Source organism: Hyperoodon ampullatus (genome assembly GCF_949752795.1).
Source record: "Hyperoodon ampullatus genome assembly, chromosome: 9".
In the NCBI taxonomy this organism is placed as follows: domain Eukaryota; kingdom Metazoa; phylum Chordata; class Mammalia; order Artiodactyla; family Ziphiidae; genus Hyperoodon; species Hyperoodon ampullatus.
The window spans coordinates 97,998,109-98,021,299 of NC_136922.1; the positions used below are offsets into that span (position 1 = coordinate 97,998,109).

General features: G+C 38.0%; 1 protein-coding gene across 1 annotated transcript in view; it reads right to left on the bottom strand.

Annotated features, from left to right (window-relative positions):
- Positions 1-23,191, bottom strand: part of TPK1 (thiamin pyrophosphokinase 1) — a gene marked incomplete at both ends in the record, with an annotated part of 342,964 nt that overhangs the window by 83,519 nt on the left and 236,254 nt on the right. Inside the window, one exon of the mRNA XM_079711871.1 lies at positions 17,243-17,354. Within this exon, the coding sequence (XP_079567997.1) occupies positions 17,243-17,354 (112 nt within the window). The remainder of the gene's footprint in view (positions 1-17,242; positions 17,355-23,191) is intronic.

The window sequence follows — 23,191 nt, forward strand, 5'->3', positions numbered from 1 at the left end:
GGGAGAGGCCACAGCAGTGTGAGGCCCACGTATCGCAAAAAAAAAAAAAAAAAAAAAAAAACCAAAAAAACGCTTAATAACTCTGCTGCCATTGTGCTCTCAACATGCATTTAACTCTTCTCTAACCACCTTGAAAAACAGAAATCTGGCCCTGCCTGTACTATGCTACTACTTTTCTGCATTTTCAAGAGTGACCAGAATATTTCCTCAGTGAAATCCAACCCATTTAACTCTGTTTTGCACATGATCCTCCTCATTGGATAAACTGTATCATCCCTTCCTCTTCCTGCCTTGCTCACCCTTCCCTATCATTTTTTTTCAGGATCCACTATTTCTTACCAACATGTAAATACAACTATTTCCCAAGGCTAAGTAACCACTTCCTTATTCACTTCTCATTGATAACAGTAGAAGAATGTATATAATATGGATATGAAAAAGAAGGACCAATTTGATAAGGAATCCTGTTATTTATCAAGTCATTTGAACACCTAGTGTTAAAACTGTTACTAAACAGGATGGGAAGGAAAACTTAAAGGGCTCATAAACTAGAGAAATTAATAATCTAGTTAAGTGGATAAAGATACAAAATGATTGGAACAAACAAACCCAATTTTTACATTTATATAATACTGTAAGAGTGCCCTCTAGGACACAGTAGAATAAACCAAACTAGGATTTTTCTGTTTTTCTTCCTTTTGCACAGCAAATATTAGAAGTTTCATGAATTAAGATACAATAAGAGAACCAATTCCATTTTCTTTTCTTTTTATAATGATACTTGCCCTCACATTATAGTTTTCCACCATCTTCAACATCTATAAAAGGGGAATCTAAAAATGAAATGCTTTAGACGTTGCCTCATATTAAGAGCAGTAAACAAATGGGTCAGAGAAAAGCATCTAGGGGAGCAATGAATTCATTGAACACTCCAAATCCTCAACATGGTGAGATTTCTACAGATCCACTCCTGCACTGCCCACTCCCTAGATAGGTACCCACCTCTCTCTCTCTCTCTCTCTCTCTCTCTCTCTCACACACACACACACACACACACACACACACACACACACACACACACACACACACTCATACTAAAAAGCCATCTTTGGTAACTAACACTCATATTCTAAAAGGCATCACTTTAAACCGTATCAACTTTTGGCAGGTTTGCAACTATTTTCACCCTTAAAATTGAACTTAGTCCTCATTATTCTAATTGTTTTAAAGGTTTACAATATAGAACTCTTGCTTCAGCATCTTTTACTATAATGCAGTTGACTCTGTGTCCCATTACAGAATTCATGGGGGTAAAATGCACTTGCTCATTTAAAAAAGGTTGCTAATTACACAAAACATGCAAGGCTCTATCCCAGAGGATGAGGAGGAAACACAGATGACAGCACCAAATCCTTGAGGCGAATGCATTCTAATAAAAGGAATAAAAAATCTGCACAGAGAATGACACTAACAGGTAAACATACTGAAGAGGTGCACAGCACACTTTAGGAATTCAAAGTTAAGAAAGAAAAATCACATGTAATTAGGAAAGCTTCGTGAAGGATGTGATTTGAAATGGCTCTTGAAGATGAGTGAAGATTTTAGTGGGGGGTAAGGGAGAGGAAGATATTCAAGGGAGAACAGATTCTGAGAATACTAGGGGTTGGGGACATGTTTTAAGGGGGAAATGGCATGTGTGTTGGATCCCAAGTGCTTTTCACAGGTATTCAGGAGGAGAGAACAAAACAGTCTAATTCTGCTATTGAGAATAAAGAAGAAAGACTTAATGAAAAAGATTGAGATCATTTAGTTCAAAGTCACACATTTTAAAGGAAAGAGAATGAAACCTCATGGCAGGTGAGAGCAGCACTCATAATTACATCAAAATTGCAGCAGCAGTGGGTCAGGATGAGGAGGCGGCCAGCGCCTCTGCCTTTCTTCACTTTGTCCAACAAGCACAAGCCAGATACCCACCGACCTCGGTAATGTATCCTTCTAGAACGGGGGAGACTTCTTTATTTAATTTGCCTGTTAGTAATGTACCATGCAAGGTATAGGAAATAAAACTTTATCTACTTTATCTGTAGAATATCAGCCCTTGGTGGGATTCAGGTCAACTGAAAACACCTCAGGTTTGAACATGTGTTTTTCTTAATTATATGTCAGATTTAAATTGCCCAGAACCTGTTTCTCTCTCCTGGCAGACTTAACACTGATATACTGCAAATAAATAATTTTTTTCAATGGTTAAAAATAAAAATTGGTTATCAATTGTAGCTGGTAAGTCAGAACGCCTTGCTTTGATAATGTTTTCTAAGCACATTCTTAAGACACACGCACACACAGACACACAGACACACACACACAGGGAAAAGCCAGACTTAGGAACAGTTGAGAGACAAGTTGTTAATCTGCAATTAAATGGGGTCTAGAAAACAGAGGAGTGAAAAAGGCTGATATGATTTCTCCAAAGTGAAACCCTTGCAAATAAATTGAGAGGCGGCCAAAGTATGACACGGGCACTGGGGCAAGCAGGAGGTCACAACACTACTAATAAATCTTTATCAGAAAATGTATTCCTGCAGCCGGAGCGTCCATTCTTTCTCAGAGTAAATGAGGAATAATCACCATCATCTGCCATTTCTAGCCTCACTGGGCACTTCTGAAGAGTGAGAACCTTCAGCAAGAGACGATAAACTGTAACGATGACACAGGACCTCCTCCTTTGCAACATTCAAAGCCACTTCCATACAGTGAACCACATGGCACAAAATCTATGAGAAAAGGGGCTGCACATCAACCCCTGACACAGCGACCCCAGACAGAATTCTCCTGAGTCTGGCCCTCTTGCTGCTTCCCATGGGGACTTTAATTGCCATCACATACGGAATTAAGGAGGAGAGAGTTGTCTCCTTGAAAATTAAGCTCCTGGAATTTATGATCTGGACCTGCTTATTTCTCTGTGGCTTCAGAAGCCACAGTTCCACACTGAAGAAGACCTCTGACATCATCTAGCAGCCCTCTTGGTATAGATGAAGGATCTGCATGACGTCCTGGGACCGTATAATTCATTCGTTTCACAGTCAGAGCTTGAACCCTATTGTCACCTTTCCTCCACATTATTAACTGAAGTAAATAGCTGTATAAATGTTTTTTGCTACGTTTCAAGGGAAACTCAAGGTACGAATTACACAAAGAAGGTAAGTTACATGTTATAATCTCCAGAGAGTTACTTTGTCAAACAGGTTTAAAGCATTGATTTGTTTCCTTTTTTGGCTGTTTTATAATCTCAAAACCAGAAGAAGACCTCTACCCTCTCTTGCTAGTTCCCAAATACACCTCTTAAGCTTGAGAACTTACTTTCTCTCTGTGTAATCTGTACCTTGGGTTTCCCCTGCACAGTAACAAAAACACATTATGCAAATATTTCTTCACTACAAACTTTATTTGGGGTCCACAGACATATTTCAGAGCGCCTTTATGCAGATGCTTCTAATTTAGTCTGCATTTTGGGCATTTCCCCAGTGTGATCTGCCCTTCTTTTAATTTAAGCCTCGTGTTCTCTAAATATTTTCAGCTTTTTCACAATCTGGCCTCCAAGCAATCTACAGGACACAGGAGCAGCTCACAGCTGAGAAACCTGCCTGCCATCGAAACCTCCTGCAGCCAAACCGTCTTGCCCTTTTATCACTGCTCCTTCCTTTTCATCAAAAATCCTGCTTTAACCATTTATCCCCCTTTGTGAATGCTAAGTAAATATTTTTTTTTTCCCTTGAGTCCTTACCACAAATACTTGAGAACCGCGATGAATGACATTTGGTTTATAATCACCCCAGACATCACACATCACGATGAGCATAAGTTACACTTAAAGTACACACTCCTCAAATCTGCATGGGTTCTGATTTGTGGCTCACAGAGTGGAAAGGAATGTCTTAGGTAGGGCTCATATCATGAGTTTAATTGCCAAGGTGTTAATTCTCTGTCTCCTTTGTCTTAGAACCTGCCCAATGTCCGGGAAAATTCTATTTTCATTTAGAAAAAGGATGTTGAGATAGGTTACTTCACCAAGTCAAAAGCTTTTAAAAATAGATATGTAAATAACCAGTGATGGGTCCACTTTCTGTGCATGGAGGACTAAGTTAGGAAACATGAACTTGGACAATTCATTTAACATTCTGGATCTCGGTTTCCTCATCTACAAAATGAGGATAATAATACTCTGCATTCATAAAAGAGTTGATGTTATACCTGAATAAGAATGAGTGTAGAGAAAAGATAGGTAGAAGAAAGTATATTCAAAACACACAATATGATTATTTGGACCCAGAAGAAAATTATGCCCCGTGAGCTGTTCCCATAGTGAAAGTTTATTCATCTGAACCCCTTGATTCTTTCCCTACAATTCATGTAATGAGCAAAAGTTATTGCTTTCTTGTCTCAATATATTAGCTGGATGGTTGAATGCAGAGCTCACATCTGAATCAGCACAAAAGTGAAGCCTGGAGGAGGGGAAATAGAAAGGGACTCTTGAGCTTATACCAAAGTCATTCTCATCAGTCAACCTGCCCACATAAATACTAGGACATCAACGCATTTAAACAACTTGGGAGGCATGCCTGAGTTATAATAGTGTTCTTGAATGCAGGTCAATGAAAAATTGGTCTGCTCACAAATTCCCATTTGTCATATTCCCTACAAATGCATGTTAACTGTTTTCATATTTAAATGCCTAGACTCAACCATAACAAATGTGTGTTGTCAGGTTGTTGGGAGTTTTCTAAAAACAAAACAGGATGATTATGGCATACAGTAAATTACTGTTGGTTTCTTGTGCTCTCAGCAGAATCACAAAAGGGTAAGGACTTAAGAAAAATCATTCATATCTGCTTCAAATCCTACAACATAGAAAATAGAATTGGAGCTGAGTTAACGAACTATACAGTATTTAATACAAATTTGTTGTAGGCTGTTATGTCATTAGTCTGATATGTCTGGAAAATGTAATGTTTGCTTACCAGTATAATTTTTGAAAATGCTGCAGAATAACATAGTCTAAAAAAAAAATCTTGTTCCTCTTTGTATTTTTCTCCCCAGAGAAATAATATCTACTGCTTATCAAGCTCCCCCTTACCCAACTTTGCCTTTTTCATAAAAGTTGGGTCCTCAAGTTCCCCATGATTGTCATTTTGTGCGATTATTCCTCAGTGTTAATATTTGGAACTTATCAGAAGCAGCAGTTCTGTGTTCTGTGACCCCAGACTGATCAAATCTATGTATATAATAAGAAAACCCAAACTTGTACCATATTGTAGTGCAAGTATATGTATGCGGCATTGGTGTTTGCGTGTGTGGAAGAGGCAGGAATAAAAGTGAGATAAGTAGTCAATCAGTAGTTTGCTGGTGTATGCGTGCTCAGCAAATTAATGATACATATCTGATCGACTGTTAAGGACCCGTAGAGTCCTGAGACTCTAATAATATGTAACTAAGAAAGCAATCTAAGAAGAGTCAAATTTTCTGCCTTTTGTTTTTCACCATCTTAATCACACATCAGATTGCTGCCTGTTATTGGGAGAAACTATCAGTTTCTCATTAAAATGCAGCCTCAAAGGCTAAAAAAGAGAAGGAATCAAAAAAGGATAGAAAGAAGGAATATGTCTAATAAAAGCCCGATGACAAACTCACAGCTGACCAGATGCAAACCTTCTGACTTCCTTCATGGCTCCCAGGGATCAGAATATATGCTGGACTAAACTTGACCACAATCCTTGGAGAACAGAAACCAGAGTGAATGGAAATTGTCACTCTCACCCCTCTTTGTGGACACCACATGAATCATGCTCACACAATATTTTGTGTCTATTTTGTCTTGAGTCTTTACCACACGTTATCTGAGGCCAAGATGAATAACACTGAGATTCAGTTTCTCAAGGACATGTAAACAGTCTTCATACATTACTTTTCAGAGTAACTGTAAAGTTTCAATGATGTCATAACTGTATTCAATATGTATTATTCCAGGAAATTACTGAACTTATTGATTACAGACTTAAATGACAGCCTCAATAATGGCACCCCCAAAATGTCCACATTATAATCCTCAGAATCTGTAAATAAGTTACTTGCATGGCAGGAGGGGTTTTTCAGATGTGATTAAATTAAAAAGCACGAGCTAGGATTATCCTGGATTACCCAGTGTAGTCACAACGTCCTTAAAAGAGGGTGGTTCAGAGTCTGAGTCAGAGAAAGAGAGGTGACAATAGAAGCAGAGGTCAGAGAAAGAGAGATCTGATGATGCTACACTGATGGCCTTGACAATGAAGGAAGGAATCATGAGTCAAGAAATGTGGGCAGCCTCTGGAGGCTGAAATGGTAAGAAAGGGATTCTCCACTCTAGCCTCCAGGAGGATTGCAGCTCTGTCAATACCTGGATTTTAGTCTCTTAAGACCCATTTGGGACTTCAACCTCCAGAACTGTAGATGATGAGCTTGTTGTTTTAGGCCTCTAGTTTGTGGTAATTTGTTATAGCAGCAATTTGGAACTGATACAGCTGAAAACTTATATCATGAAAATTTTAACTAATATGGTTATATTTTTCAATCTACCTATCAAACATCACACATTTTACATTTACCTATCTTTATATATATTTGAATCTGTTATCAAATATCAAAGTTTTCTACACTGCTAGTAGTGAAGGAGCCTAGGAGGAAAAAGCCCTGTGTTGGGATAGAGACATCTGTGTTCCAGGCCAGCTCTGGCCCTACAAAACCATGTGATTTGTGGAAGTCACTTTTAGATCTTCATTATTTCATTTGAAAATCATAGGTCAAGACAAACGATGATGCGCCTTTCAACATTCTGATACTATCAATATAATTATCCTAGATTCTAAGTAAAGGAAATAACATTCATATAGTCTGGACTATACATCATAGAAATTGTCATCTGCTGGCACTTACTATCAAGGATACATTAAAAAATCAAGATGTGGTATCAACGATAAAGGTTTCTTTTTTAATATATTCCATTAATCAAGAATATAATACTCTGTTATTTCCATAACATAGTCAAAAATATAAGAAATCACTAAAAATAGAACTATCATATGATCCAGCAATCCCACTCCTGGGCATATATCTGAAGAAAATCATAATTCGAAAGGATACATGTACTCCAATGTTCATTGCAGCACTATAGCCAGGACATGGAAGCAACCTAAATGTCCATCAACAGATGAATGGATAAAGAAGAAGTGGTACATATATACAATGGAATATTACTCAGCCATAAAAAAGAACTAAATAATGCCATTTTCAGTGACATGGATGGACCTAGAGATTGTCATACCAAGTGAAGTCAGACAAAGACAAGTATCATATGATATCACTTATACGTGGAATCTAAAAAAATGGTACAAATGAACCTATTTATAAAACAGAAACTGAGTCACAGGTGTAGAAAACGAACCTATGGTTACTGAGGGAAAAGGCGGGAGAGATAAATTGGGAGAATGGGACTGACATATACACACTACTATATATAAAATAGATAACTAATAAGAACCTACTGTATAGCACAGGGAACTCTATTCAATACTCTGTAATGACCTACATGGGAATAGAATCTAAAAAAGAGTGGATATATGTATATGTATAACTGACTCACTTTGCTGTACAGCAGAAACTAATACAACATTATAAATCAACTATACTCCAATTAAAAAAAAACACTTAATACAGCCTAGAGCAATGAACTCAGTATGCACTGTTACACTTTAAATCTCACCAAATATTTGAAAATATTCAGGGCCCTACAAATAGAAATGTAAGGCTTCCTTGAGAAACCTTTGTGAAAATATTTATCTGTAATTATCATCCTAATTTATTTATACATATATAAATAAATGTAATATTCTAGGTACAGCTATTATGAAAAATAAATCTTTCACACATTTAGATTTACATAAATTTGGGAGGGAACTTATTATTCCTAAGGTTTGAAAGATCCTTAGTAAAAAGTTATTATTGGAGAAAAATCAATATTGGAATTTATAGCTAGCACTTTCTATTTATAAATAAAAATGACCTATGGAAACATTAATGACTTTTCTAAGTTAATAATATAAAGCAGTGAAGATGCAAAGCCATTGATGGTTAATTAAACACAGAAGGGGGAAAGGCTGCTCCTTGTCTTTATCCGTGTGTGGAGATAATTGCTTTTTAAAGGAACACTTAGAGATTATTCGATATAATTTCCTGTAAATGAAACTGCTTCCCCAGCAGGTTGGGCTTGTTTAAATGTTCAGTGACCTAAACTTCCTCCTTAGAAGGGCCAGCCAGCCCCTGTTATTTATTCATTAGATACAAGCTGGCCCTACAGGTCTCATTCTCTCCTCCCTCCTGCCTCTAGCAGCAAGCACACAGGTAAAAGAGGGCAAGGTACAAGGCACCACCTATCTTTGGATCAGAACACACTTCAGGTGTCTCCTGCAACCAGAGTTTCCTCTATGCTATGACCTCCCCAAATCTGCATCCTGTCTGCTAGACCTACTTCACTGGTGTTTCACTCTTGCTGCCTTGGTTGACTTCCCTGGAGGTTCCTTCCTGAATGCCTGGACTTTAAGAGTAGATGTCAGTACCACCCTGATTATAAAACCAGTCAAAGACATCACAAGAAAAAAACTCTGCAAAACAATGTATCTTAGGAATGTGGATGCAAAAATCCTCAAAAATATACTAGGAAACTGAATCCAGCAACACAGAGAAAGAATTATACATCATGACCAAGTGGAACCTATCCGAGGGATTTAAGTTTGATTTAATATCGGAAATTCAATTAATGTAATATATTATTATATCAACAGGATTTTTAAAAAAAAAATCACATGATCATCTCAATAGACCAAAAAAAAAGCAAAGTCCAAAACCCTTCCATGGTAAAACCACTCAACAAACTAGGAATAGGACAGAATTTCCTCAATCTGATCAAGGACATCTGTGAAAAACCAACAGCTAACATCATAGTTCATGGTGAAAACACTGGATGCTTTCTTTCTGTGATCAAGAACAGAACAATTTTATAATACGTGAATTATATTTCAATAACACTGCTTAAAAAATGTCATTTCCTTCCCGCTTAGTTTACTAGTACTGGAATCAACTTTTGCCTTCTAGAAGAGCGTATTGGTCTGATTTCTTTTGCTTAAAAGGTTCAGTCATGGCCATGATCCTTTACAGATACAGAGTGCACAGTTCAAGTACAGTCCTTTGTGAGACCTTTTCCGGGATACAAATATGGAAGTGACATCATTAGACCTTTGTCCCAGAGCTCCCTCTGACCTACTGCACACAACCGGAAGTGGTATTTTGCAATAACACTTTACACTGTTTTGTTTCTGAAGACTGCAACAGCTTGTGATCCTTTAAATATCATAGGTGATTACAATTTTTAAAAAATTTTTAAAGGGTAAAATAATGACTCCAACAAATATAAAATGAACACATCAAAGATTTCAATTAAGTCATTAATTAATGAGAAAACTATTATGATGTAAAAAACTGGTTCAAAGGAGACTACAAAGGACAGACCTATTTAGACAACAAGGAATGCTGAAATGGATTTGCTAATAGATGGAAAATTGGCCATTTATATAGGGTGATAATCCATGAAGTTTTCACAGAACAAAAGTTCAACTGACTTATATAAACAGGAATCATATAAAGTATGATCTGCCCTTTATCAGTTAACTTCTAATTCCACAACATTGCAAAATAATCAAAGACGATGAAGAGCTAGGTATCCTATAGAATCATATAACCTTTCAAGGGCCTCTAGACCAGGCCAAACAATCTACTGAAAGATACACAGGTATCTTTTTGCCCTTTTCAAAGGCTTTTGCAATTTTTCACAACAGGTTTAAGACTGGTATGTCTATGCATATAGTTTGATTCGTAAATTTCTATTGTATTTGATCTACCATATTTTATCAGTTTTAACATATATTTTCCCCACATCTCTGCAATTATAATTAGTAGCATTTTTTTCTCAGTGTACATAAAATAATAATGCATCTTACAACTGATGACATCTTGGCTATGATGAAATACAGTCATTTCACCGAATTGTAAACTTGAGAAAATGGTCTTGGGGAGGGAAACTTTAGCTAACATCTCCTTGGGGCCAAAAAAAAATTAAATTTTTAAAAGCCATCCTTATTATCATCAACTTTGATTCTTGAAGCATGTGTTTTACGTAAAAATTGTAACAATCTCTTCAACTCAAAGTGGGTCACTGATTATCAAAAGAATGAAGACACAAAAGATATTGTCCTCGAATCAAAGAGGAAATGTTGACATCACAGTTTCAGAATGCTTTTTTTCAAGCACTGGACTAGAAAAGCAATAATTAAAATAATAATAGAGACACTTAGAAACATGAAACATCTCATACATTAGTGGCATGAGCTCACAAAGGCTATACCTTAAGTGTGTATAGCTATTGTTGAACCATGACAACTGACTAGAATCACCTTGTGAGGCATAATGGAGTGAGAATTAAGAGTTTCTCACTGAAACTGCATTAATAGCAACTGTAGTTGTTGCTGTTGTTGTTTTTTAATAGATGCTTGAACTGTTCCCTTGTTAGGTTGGCACTTAAAAATCCTCACAGTGGTGGATGGACCTGGAGTCTGTCATACAGAGTGAAGTAAGTCAGAAAGAGAAAACCAAATACCATATGCTAACACATATATATGGAATCTAAAAAAAAAGGTTCTGAAGAACCTAGGGGCAGGACAGGAATAAAGACACAGACGTAGAGAATGGACTTGAGGACACGGGGAGGGGGAAGGGTAAGCTGGGACAAAGTGAGAGAGTGGCATGGACATATATACACTACCAAATGTAAAATAGATAGCTAATGGGAAGCAGCCGCACAGCACAGGGAGATCAGCTCGGTGCTTTGTGACCACCTAGAGAGGTGGGATAGAGAGGGTGGGAAGGAGACGCAAGAGGGAGGGGATATGGGGATATATGTATACGTATAGCTGATTCACTTTGTTATACAACAGAAACTAACACAACATTGTAAAGCAATTATACTCCAATAAAGATGTGTAAATAGATAGATAGATAGATAGGAAAAAAAAACTCACAGAGAACTCCTGCAGAAAATCTTGATACCTGTACACACTTATTACAAAGCATTCCCATAGAGATGAAAAATCTTTTCAAACTGTTTTCTCAGAATTTTTTTTCTTTCAAAACTCTTTCACTTGGGCTAGATTTGAGTCTCTTTCAGTCAATGCTAGAAAATTATTTCACTCTGTCATTTATATCTATATTTCTTTGAAAAAACACAAAAAAAGGGAACAATGAAGAACAGTGAATGCATAATTTCAAACTCACTTTGAGTGTTATAAAGCAGAGGCCTGGGCAAATGGAGGGCAACACCATTTAATATTTTTCTTAGCAAAAGTGTAGAGACGTTCAAAGTTCTGTCCCTCAGGATTTTTATTTTTCTTCCAAATTACTTTTAATTTCCTACCATTATAGTCCTCTTTCCTATCTCCTTTGCTTTCTTTCCCCTGTCTACAGTTAACTTCCTCTTGTATTTTTCTCTTTATCCCAAATTCATTTTAGTGACTTTTTAAAAAACATCAATTTATTTTATATGGAAGGTCTTTCATTTACTAGTTAGAAACAGGAAAAATAGCATTGAAGAGCTGAATTCAAATTTTGAGTGTACCAATCCCTTAATGATATGAATTTGGGCAAATCACTAACTAGGGCTTTGAACTACCATGCCCTTATCTGAAAAATGGGGATATCTGAAAAATTTTCAGAATCAATGAACACCAATTATCAGAGCTAAGGAAAACCAACTAGAACAAGAGAGAAGTTACACTTAAACATACTGTAGTAAATCTGTAGAACATCAAAGAAAAACGTAAGGTCTAAAGAGTAGATAGAGTTAAAGACAGATTATAAACAAATAAGAATTAGTCTGGGGCTTCCCTGGTGGCGCAGTGGTTGAGAGTCTGCCTGCCGATTCAGGGGACACGGGTTTGTGCCCTGGGCCGGGAAGATCCCACATGCCGCGCAGCAGCTGGGCCCGTGAGCCATGGCCGCTGAGCCTGCGCGTCCGGAGCCTGTGCTCCGCAACGGGAGAGGCCACAACAGTGAGAGGCCCGTGTACCACAAAAAAAAAAAAAGAATTAGTCTGATTGTGGATTCATCAACAGCAACAACAGAAATCCAGAAGAGTACTGCCTGGAAGAAAGTTAAAATCAGGTTTTATTATATATGTGGCTAAACTGTTCATCAAGATGGCAGACAAAGAAAAGGCATTTTTTTGATAGAAGAGCAGACTCCTACTCATTCTTTCTTTCCTCACTGACAGGACCTCGGTTTTATTTGGGGTGACTATGTCCTTAGATTACAAAATGTCATGTCCCAGACTCCTTTGCTGCTAGGGTGGTATTTGATAGTTCTAGCCACTGAGGCAACAGATTGGATGCAGGAAGGATTTCTGGAAATGCTGGGAATCCCTGATGCCTTGTTTTCCTGCAGTATTGTGATGTCCTACTTCTCTCTTCCATGTTTTCCCACCTGATGCTGAACGGGGAACACAGTGGCTGGAGTTGCAACGGAGACATCTTATGTTTTGAGGCAAAGGCTGAGGAAACCACAGAAACCTCGCCCTGTAACTACTTAACTCTATACTTTGTCACATGAAGGGGGAAAGGAGACAGTTTTTAAAGCTGCTATTTCAGTTACTCCTAACTGAACACAATCCTATTTGTTTCAGATGAAGAAGAAAGAAAACTTGATTACTAACAAAAACGTGGCTCTATAGAAAACCCAAGTCCCTTTTTTAGAAACAATGAAAGTATTCAGCAATATATTAATACAATATACTAAAGTCAATTGTATGTGTATATAGCACCAATGAACTCATAAAATGTCATTTTTATTTATTTATTTATGTTTTGGCCACACCACGCAGAATGTTATTAGTTCCCCGACCAGGGATTGAACCCACGCCCCTTGCATTGGAAGAACAGAGTCTTAACCACTGGACCACCAGGGAAGTCCTGTAATTTTTAAAGGTGTAGTTCCAACAGCAGTACAAAATACAAGGTTTCTACAGACAAATCTTATATAAGAAGCACAGAATCTTTTAGACAAAATTTTTTAATTATCAACAGCAATTAAAAAGTTCTAATTAAATGGAGAGATACATTATGTTTATGGATGGGAAGACTCAGTTTCATGCAGGAATTCTCTTCCCCAATTGTTCTGGTCTCCCCAAAATAATCTGTAAATTAAATGTAATCCCAATAAAAATTACGATGGAATTGTGTGTGTGACACTTGTCATGCTAATGCTAAAGTTTACAAAGAAGAGAAAAAAGCCAGGAATAGCCATGAAAATTTCGAAGAACAAGGTTGGTAGACTCGACACATTTCAATATTTATTATAAAGCTATGTTAATTAAGGCAGTGTGGTATCAGTACAGGAAGAAGAATGTAAGTCAAAGGAAGAGACTAGAGATCAAAGAAACATACCCATGAATATGAAAACTTATGGTATATCACAAATCACTGGAAAAAGGATGATAAATGATGCTAGGGCAGTTGGTTATCAGTAAGGAAAAAAATTAGAGCCCTAACTCATATCATACACAAAAATCAATTTCAGGTGAAAGGAGAAACCTAAAAAAAGTCCCCCTCAAAACTAAACTGTGAGAACATCTTTACAACCACAGGGAATAGAAACATGATTTATGACACAGAAATTACAAATCTGAAAGGAAAAGACTGATAAATTTGACTACCTTTAACTTAATAACCTCTCTGTGTACAAAAATGGCATAAACAAATGGCAAAGGCAATGTATAGCCAGGAGGAAGATCATTAGGGTCTGAAGAGCTTCTAAGAATTAGTAAGAAAGAAACAAATAGTCCAAGGGCTAAAAGGGCAGAAGAAAGTAGCAATTCACAGAAGAGGAAACCCACATGGCTAATAACTACAAAAAGATGCTTTCGCTCACCAGCAATCAGAGACCACAATGAAATATCATTGGCACTCAGCAGACTGGCAAAAATGATTAAATCTGACAATACCAAGAACAGGGTAAGGACGTGAAGCATGGGAACTCCTGTGTAGTCCTGAGCCAAGTATACACTGGCATTTCCACTCTCAGAGCTATACGGCAGGTCTAGTAAAGATGAGGATGCCACTGCCTATGATGCAGCTGTTTTAGTCCTATGTGTACATGGCCTAGAGAAACTTTAGTGCCAGACACACACCACAGACTGTTCACAGTATATTGCTATGAATTAAAGTATTATAACAGAGGTAGTTCCGACAAAATTAGTAAAGATACACTTCTGGAGGGTGGCACCCCCACAGGCACTTGTTTTAAACACAGACCATGATGGGAGATACCACAAATTGAAACAGGTGAATCAGACTACTTTCTGATTCATATCCGAAAGTGGCATCATATTTAAGTGTGGGTACAGACAGGGAGAATGCCAGCCTCCAGACCACCTGAGGAAGATTTTGATGCATTTCCTTATGAGGGCTTGCTTATTCTCCTTGACCCAGGATGTGAGCAACTCCTGACTAAGTTTCTGTATCTCCTTTCTCCTCCTCTGGGTCCAGCCCTGTCCTGCCACTTTGTAGGGGTGACGGACAAACTGACATCGAGCTCTGCTTTCACAATGACACTGAGTAAAGCAGGATGCTCTCTGTGAAAAAGATCTATCCACGTCTCTCCAAGCCAACAAGGTGTCATTTCACAGTTATTTTTATGGCTTTTTAATGAGGCAATATTACCTATCAGAATTCCCCATTCATTAGCACTTTTACCACATACCACTGATGAAACACTTGCGTCTCAACTCTGTTGCTTTTCATACCCTGTGAAGTTCCTATTTCTTATTTTCACAGAGTTGTAGAGAAAAAAGTATCTATTTCAAAAGTTGAAGCAATCTGTAAATATATAGGTAAGTAATAGTGTAGAGCATTCCGGCAGGACTGAAACATTATCAGAGCAAGAAGATTAAAAGCTCCATCATGGGGCTTCCCTGGTGGCGCAGTGGTTGAGAGTCCGCCTGCTGACGCAGGGGACACAGGTTCGTGCCCCGGTCCGGGAAGATCCCACATGCTGCGGAGCGGCTGGGCCCGTAAGCCATGGCCACTGAGCATGCGCGTCCAGAGCCTGTGCTCCGCAAGGGGAGAGGCCGCAACGGTGAGAGGCCCGCGTACCACAAAAAAAAAAAAAAAAAAAAAAAGCTCCATCATGCCCAAGGCCCCTTCCTGGACTAAATTTTATTATTCAGATACTGTATGATATCACTTATATGTGGAGTTAAAAAATACAACCAACTAGTCAATATAACAAAAAAGAAGCAGACTCGCAGATACAGAGAGCATACTAGTGGTTACGGGTGGAGGGTGGGCAATACAGGGGGAGGGGAGTGGGAGGTGCAAACTACTGGGTGTACAATAGGCATGCACTGCACAACACCGGGAATATAGCTAATGTTTTGTAATAACTGTAAATGGAGTATAACCTTTAAAAATTGTATAAGACATTTTTATAAGTTTAAATTAGAAAAAAAAAAGAATTAGGATGTGCATTTTGGTGTGGAACACAGGGGCTCTGAGGATGTTCTAAAGAGCACAGAAGAAATCTCTTGTATCCTCCAACCCTTGCCTGTTCCTGTAAGATAAAGGAAGCTATACGGTCAACCCTCCTGTTCACTTTGCGCAGTGCCCAGCGTGTCTTGGCGTCAGCCCTGGAAAGTGAGGTCACTACCAGATCCAGGAGGAAGCTCACCACTGTCTAGACTGGGTCCTTGGAGAGAATGGGAGCTCCAGACAGTAAAACAATTGTTTTAGGCTGGAAATGTTTTCAAATAAAGCTTCTGATGGGAGCTCATGTCAGTTTCAGCTAACCGCTTCAAAGCCTGTCACAGAGATTTCTATGCACTGGAGGAGATCTGTTCTCACCGTCCTTTCAAATTCTGATGACCTTGCCAGACATTTGCTTCAAAATATCTCTAGTTTTTTTCCTAATTGTTTCAGCAACGGCTCATAGAAAGGCCTTTTAAAATATCTTTTAATCTTCAATGTATTTATTTCTTGAAATATTTATTTCCTTGTAGGAACCTCAAAGTTTTACATGTTATAAAAGAATGACATGGTTCCGTATTTTACTTTTTACAACCTTAGAGGTATTGGTCAATCATGAAATAATCCCTTTGACATTCAGTCAAAGCCCTTTGATTAAATTACTGTTATTCTTAGAGACTAGGGATGATTCGTTTCATAATGCCTGATGGTTCCTTTTGGAATTTATTTCATGAACGGATCCACCTCATTTTTTGTTCTTTTCAAACCAGACAGTTTTAGTATGACTAGTACCGAGGTACAGTACTGAATACAGTTCATAAGTACTGAAGAACATTTTAAAATTTAGTAAGAACAGTTAATCTTATAAAATCTCAGGTGTTTGATTATAAAAATAACTATTTTAGTAAGAATAGCTACTTCTCTGGAAAAGTAAAGTAGGTTTCAGGCGTACAGAATCGCGAAGAAGGCTGGGCAAAGAGTGCTTAGATACGACACCAGAAGTATGATCCATAAAAGAAAAAATTAGACTTCATCAAATTTAAATTAGATTAACTTAATGCACTTAGTTCATTAAATTTCAGAAAATAAAAAGATATGCCAAAGACTCTGAGAAAATATTTTCAAGTCATATATCTGATAAAGGACTTTTATCCAGAATACATAAGGGAATCTTACAACTCAATATAGAAAAAGAGATAACCCAATTAAAGTATCTTCAAAAGATCTAAATAGCCATTACTCCAAAGAAAATATACGAATGGCCCATAAGCACATGAAAATACGTTCAACATCATTAGTCATCAGGAAAAAGGAGATAAAAATCACAATGAGATAACACTTCATACTCACTAGGATGGGAATAATAACAACAACAAGTGTCGGTGAGGATATGGAGAAACTGGAACCTTCATACATCACTGGTAGGAATATAAAATTGGTACAGCTGCTTTGGAAAATAGTCTGGCAGTTCCTTGAAAGGTTAAACATAGAGTTCCCATATGACCTAGCAATTCCATTTCTAATTATTTATCAAGAGAAAGTTTTTTTAAAAAAAGAAAGAAAACCTCCCTTTGTGCAAGGGTTTTACTTACTGACGTTCCACTTTAGGCCTGTTGTCGTAACCCGATGGCATGGCTGTCCAACAGGAATAAGGCCACACCAATCACCTTCCATTCCGGTATCTACATGCAATGTGTGCTTTCCCTGCGGTAGAGAAGGAAAGCTCGTTAAGATAGGGAAGGGAAAGGAAGGCCCATTAATGCTCACTGAAGACCTGGTCATATGCACCAGGTACCATCCTAGGAACTTCACATGCTTTATCACACTTAATCCTAACAACATACTTATGTAGTATGTACTGAATTACCCTAGGAACTTTCACCTGACTTAATCCTAGCAACAGTTTTACAAGGTAGTTTATTGTTAATTATTACCATTATATATCAGAAAATTGAAGTTTGCAGAGATAAAATGTGTCCAGGACCACACAGGTAACAAGGGGCAGAATCAGAACTCCTACCTATACCTGCCACTTCCAAGATTCCATGTGCTAAAGATATAGCACTAAGTGATACAGAATTCTAGGGTCTTAATCAAACACTTGCTTGAGTGTAAGTACAACATTGCTTCCTCAGTAAAATCTCTGCTTTTTATCTGAGAACTGGGCTTCTAACCTTGAGAATTCAGTGTAAACCCTACTAATGGTTAGCCTCTTTCCTATATCCACAGCTGCTCTAGGAGATGCTCAGTGGGGGCATACCTCTACCAGGAAATAGAGTATCTGCCCTGAGAAATGAGTATGCTTCTTCTATTCTGATTATGAAAACTGATATAATCTACCATGTTTTCAAATTTTCATTTTACAAGAAGGTTAAAGTTAAATGTAATGCTCAATCAAGGCCACAGGCTTTGTTTTTAATAAAATACTTGGAAATGCCTCTCCTACAAAGTAATGCTTTTCCATTCCTACCCTATTCATTATCCTCAGGGTATACAGTCTTTGTAGAAAGATACCTCAAGTTCTTATGGGAAAATGTCAAGACATGCATGCATTCAATAACAGAGTAAAAAAGGTATTTTTCATAATTAAAATAACTCTGAAGGAATAAGCTCCAAAAGATATTCTTCATTTTAATAAAATATTGCTTTAAAGTATATTTAATATATGACATATTACCAAACTAAGGTATCTAGGTCTCCTTGTACAGTCATTTTACTTTTATTGCAACTATGCCTTTTGTGCTGTATATTGTAAGTTTCTGAGAACTTACTCTACTGTATCCAGGTCTCAACATGCAAGCAGGATTTGTCTTTTGTCAAAAGATTGCTTTTATTAGGAAAACAATTCTCTAGATTATTATACATATGAATCCTTGTGTTTAACACAAGTTCATTCAGACATTTACTGCCTGTACAATTCATATACCTATATTTCCATTTGAACATTCAATCAGAGGGCACGAATTCAATTAGAAGGGCTTAAATACATTCAAACACAGAGAAGATTTTTAAAGAAAACTTAAAATACATTTGAACTTGGTGTCCATCATGGGAAGAAAGGTAGACAACACTTGTAGATATACACCAAGCAATGGATTAGATGCACACAGAGAAATGTGGATGGATAGAAAACACAGTGCCTTGTGAAAACATAACACATAGTAGGAAACAGAATCGTGATAAATGACAGAACCTATCTATGTAGATTAAAATAAATGCAAACACAATAAGGCACTTTTTCTACTAACAAAATTAAAAATATATATTCATATATACACACACACTAACATGTTTGCGTAATGGGAAATGATATAGGGACAAAAGGGAAGCAACGGATCAATCAACCAATGAGGATTCTTGCCTGGACCAGAGATGATAATGTGCTATGAACTAACGAGTACTACTGACCCAACACTGAAATCTCATAAAAATAAAATAACAAATACATACTTTAGATATGAAGTGATACAAGATTTAGAAATTCTTAGACTCTTCTGAAGGAAAAAAATAGAGAAAATATTCTAATAATTCAGTAATTATTAGTAATTACTAATTACCAAAAACAGTAATTCAAGAAAGAGGAATAATTGGGAGACAGCCATGGGAAAAACTCAGGAGCGAAATAAAAACTTAACTCATTCTTGAATAATGATCTTTGGTGTTCTTCTTTTAGTGTAACTTAGAGCAAAGGCATATAAACCATATTATAATTACAGAAAATTTCTACATATTTCAGTGTAAAAGTAACGCTATAATTGTCAGAAGGCACAAGTAAGGAAAAGAGTAGAAGAAAGTGCAGTGGCCTTTATTTTCTCATCATTTTACATCATATGGGAATCAGGAAATAGAGCTGAAAGTTGCAGATTTTTTTAAAGGGGGGTTTTAAAATTGCCCCTGTCCTGAGTTATTGGTTATGTGGGTAACACGCCTAAGCGCCAGCAGCGGGCCTGAGGAATGGGATCTGAAATAGCTCTGTTCTTCATCCTGCCCTATTACTCATTCATGAACCTCCAAGCCAGGGTCACAGACAAGTTATTCACCCAACTGTATACATGAAACCTGTGACCACTGCATGGAAGGCAGCGCACAGGGAAGGAGGAAAGATGACAGATCAGAGATCCGATCCGGTGTGGGGAGTGGAGGGCAGCGTGCAAGCAAGGGGCGCCCTGGGGAATGATGCTTGTGTGGGAACTGAAGGATGAACAACAGCCAACTCACGACGGGAGGGCAAAGAGGCTCGCGGGCCGAGGGCCCACCGCAAAAGCCACGAGGGGGATCACTGGAGGCATCGGGGTGGGGTGGGGAATGGGTGGAGCACAGGAGGTTTTTAGGGCAGTAGAGCTATTCTATGTGACACTGTGATGGTGAACACGTGACATGATGCATCTGTCAAAACCACAGACATACCACACCAGGAGTGAACTCTAACGTAAATTAGGGACTTTCCTTAATAACGTATCAATATTGGTTCACCGTTTGTAACAAAGGTACCACACTAATGCAAGATAATAGGGGAAACGGCCAGCAGGAGACGGGGTATATGGGAACCCTCCAGCTCATCTGCTAAATTTTCTGTAAAACTGCTCTAAGAATAAAGAGTATTGTTATTTTTTAAAAGTCTCTCAATGACCTTTCACTTTCTCATCCCTTCAGTGGGACTAACAGCAATATGCTGGTGGGTTTAAAACCTAGGCCAGCAGATGAGGGGTACCACACACGGAGAAACGTGCAGCCATTTCTCAGCAGCCTTTACAACCTTGTTCTGCTTTTCTTCCCCTAAAAAAAAAAAGGTTTTTGTTTTTTTTTTTAAGATGAGCCACCTTTATTTCTTTCTTTAGAATCTTTTCCCTAAGTTGATTTACATTGATAGCTTGCCACATGAATTTTGAGTTTTATTTCTCCCTACTACCTTCCATTATAGAAATAACTCTCTCTGAAGATACAGATGCTAAATACAATACAAATTATCATCCAGAGATGCCAAACGTAACAGACTTTAACAACTTTGGAAAGCAGCAACGAAGCCTCTTTTCTCATCAAAGGAGCTCATGAGAGAGGGTATTGCAGGAATTCTGATTTCCTTAGAACCGCTTTGGCTTCAGCAGTGAAGGGATAGGAATGATGGTGACTTTTCACAATGGCGGATCCCAGCCTGATGAGGGCTGTACGCCAGGGTCTCCATCAGAAAGCACAGCATATCAGAGGAGTTGCAGGTGACCCGTAGTCCCCCGGGCTCTGGGTGGCAGAGGACACGGGACCAAGAAGGGCAGGGATGCACTCCTGGACCAGATGGCTCTACCTCTGTCTCTGGTAATGGTGTTCTCTGACAATGAGCCCTGTGACTTCTTCATTTCTTATCAAAGGGGACTCATGTGTCCTCGGGTTGTCTTATTTTCAATCTGTTCCAGTTAATTCCTATCTTCTAATTGAAGACCTTCCTCCCTCTGTTTGTGGCCTGCTTAATGGTTTGGTAGTGGTCAGCTGAACACATTACCATGTTTGGTGCTCTGGCTAACTGCAGTAAAGAATGATAAAGGAAATAAGGAATGATTTCTCAACTCGTGAGTATTAACTCCCTGGGAAGATTCTTCAACTTGTATCATATAATGCAAAGGCAACAGCACAAACACATGTTAAGCTTTATTATCCCGGGGTGGGAGGGTGCTGTTAAAAACCCCACTGGTTTAAATGACACGATGGTAAGCTCTCTCTTCTAGCCTTGCTATGTATTCATTGCCTTCCTCATTATTTTAAGATTCAACAGACCTTGAAAATTTCAATCTGGGACCTAAAAAGTCCCAGATAGGTATCCGCCTACAATCAAACAATGAACATTTTTTCCTCTCATTCCAAAAAGGTGTTTAGCCACAAGTGAATGGTCTTTGTGTTTATAAATATACAAAATTTAGCTTTGTATGGTTAACAGCAATACTATGCTTTCCTCCTGTATCAAGTCTGTGTGGCATGTTTACAGTGGACAACAAAAGGAATTTTTGTTCATCCCTCAGATTTCTCAATTTATAGTATACGCCAGCCTATATGGGATTTGACACAGGCAGGCATGGAGCCTGACATAAGGAACGTCCCTAAAGATTTATGCCATTACTGGAGACCACAGCCATGTGAACTAATCATTGACTTCCATCTACTCTCATGAATCACTGAACAGCTTCCTATTCTGTCACCTGTTCTGAGCTCAGATGACTCTTCAAAGTCAAAGGCAAGTTCTATATGGTAGAGATGGAACAAAAATAAATCACAGACAGTTTGGTTTTCCAATCATGGTTATTTGTAACATAGTAACAACCTCAATAAGGGATGAAATTGTAATTCGGTGGAAGGCAGCAAAGATGGTGCTTGGCACCTATGCTGGAAGTCATACTTATGAGCATGTAAAGGACAGGCAGCGTCACAGTCACTGTCCCTAGGCTGTAATGCCAAAAGCTAGAGCAAAACATACACGAGTGGACACCTAATGAAGGGCTAAGAAATCGCTGTCCCTTTGATTTTATTTTACCTCCTCTTTGAAAATGACAAGGACATGACCGAGAGAAATGATAAAGCTCACCCTAGATTTTGCTTGTGCAAAAATTCCAAGCATTGAGGCACCTGAACCCTGTTTATGTCTCTAAATCTTTAAATCCGATAACGATGCTAAGTTTTAGGTTAAGTTATCTTAGTGTGGTGCTCACAAAATACAGAGAAATTTAACAAGATCATTCACAAAGCAACTGAACACAGGAAGACCACAAATGTCCTTTCTACTTAGTGCAGAAGATTCAAGGAGCAGATACCGATACTAGTTTATAAAGCGGATAACCATTCATCAAATTGCTGTTAATGCTGCACTTACACCCCACGGCTAATTGCAGCTAAAATTTCTGGCACACGGTTAGACCCAGTATGAATGGAATACTGCTGTACACTGATTAAATACAAGGCTAATCTCTGCTACCTAATCTTTTGTTAGTTTGTCCAGGTACTTTAAAAAGTCATCAGCTAACACCACGGGAATTTAAATAGCCCCCTGGAAAGAACAGTGAAAGAAGTCACGGAAGGATCTACCTTATATTACTAGGAGAAGAGGTGACCTCTCCCACACAAAGATAGACTTTTGTGCTGGTACATTTCATACTGCGACTACCCACAGGACTGAAAGTAGTAACAAGAGAAATGGTCTTTTCAGTGAATTTATAATTGTAAAATCTCAGAGCTAGAGGACTCGTATATTGACTTATTCTGCTCCACAAACGTAGAATTCAAAACTCAAGCGTGTTGGTTTAATATATATTTCTTTATCATTGATTGATTGATTGCATTTCCTTCTGAAAAAGCATTAATTCCTTATCTATAGAGAGCTTTTAGAGTTTCCAATCATGTCAGAACCACATTTTCCAAAGTATATCCCACAGAACACTAGTCGTGGGGTCTGGTTAAGATTAGAACAATAGCTTCTTGGATTCCCCTCTTGGAAGTCACAATGCACACCAGCATCCTAGGTGTTCCAGGTAGTCTTTTTTTTTTTTTAATTTACTTATTTA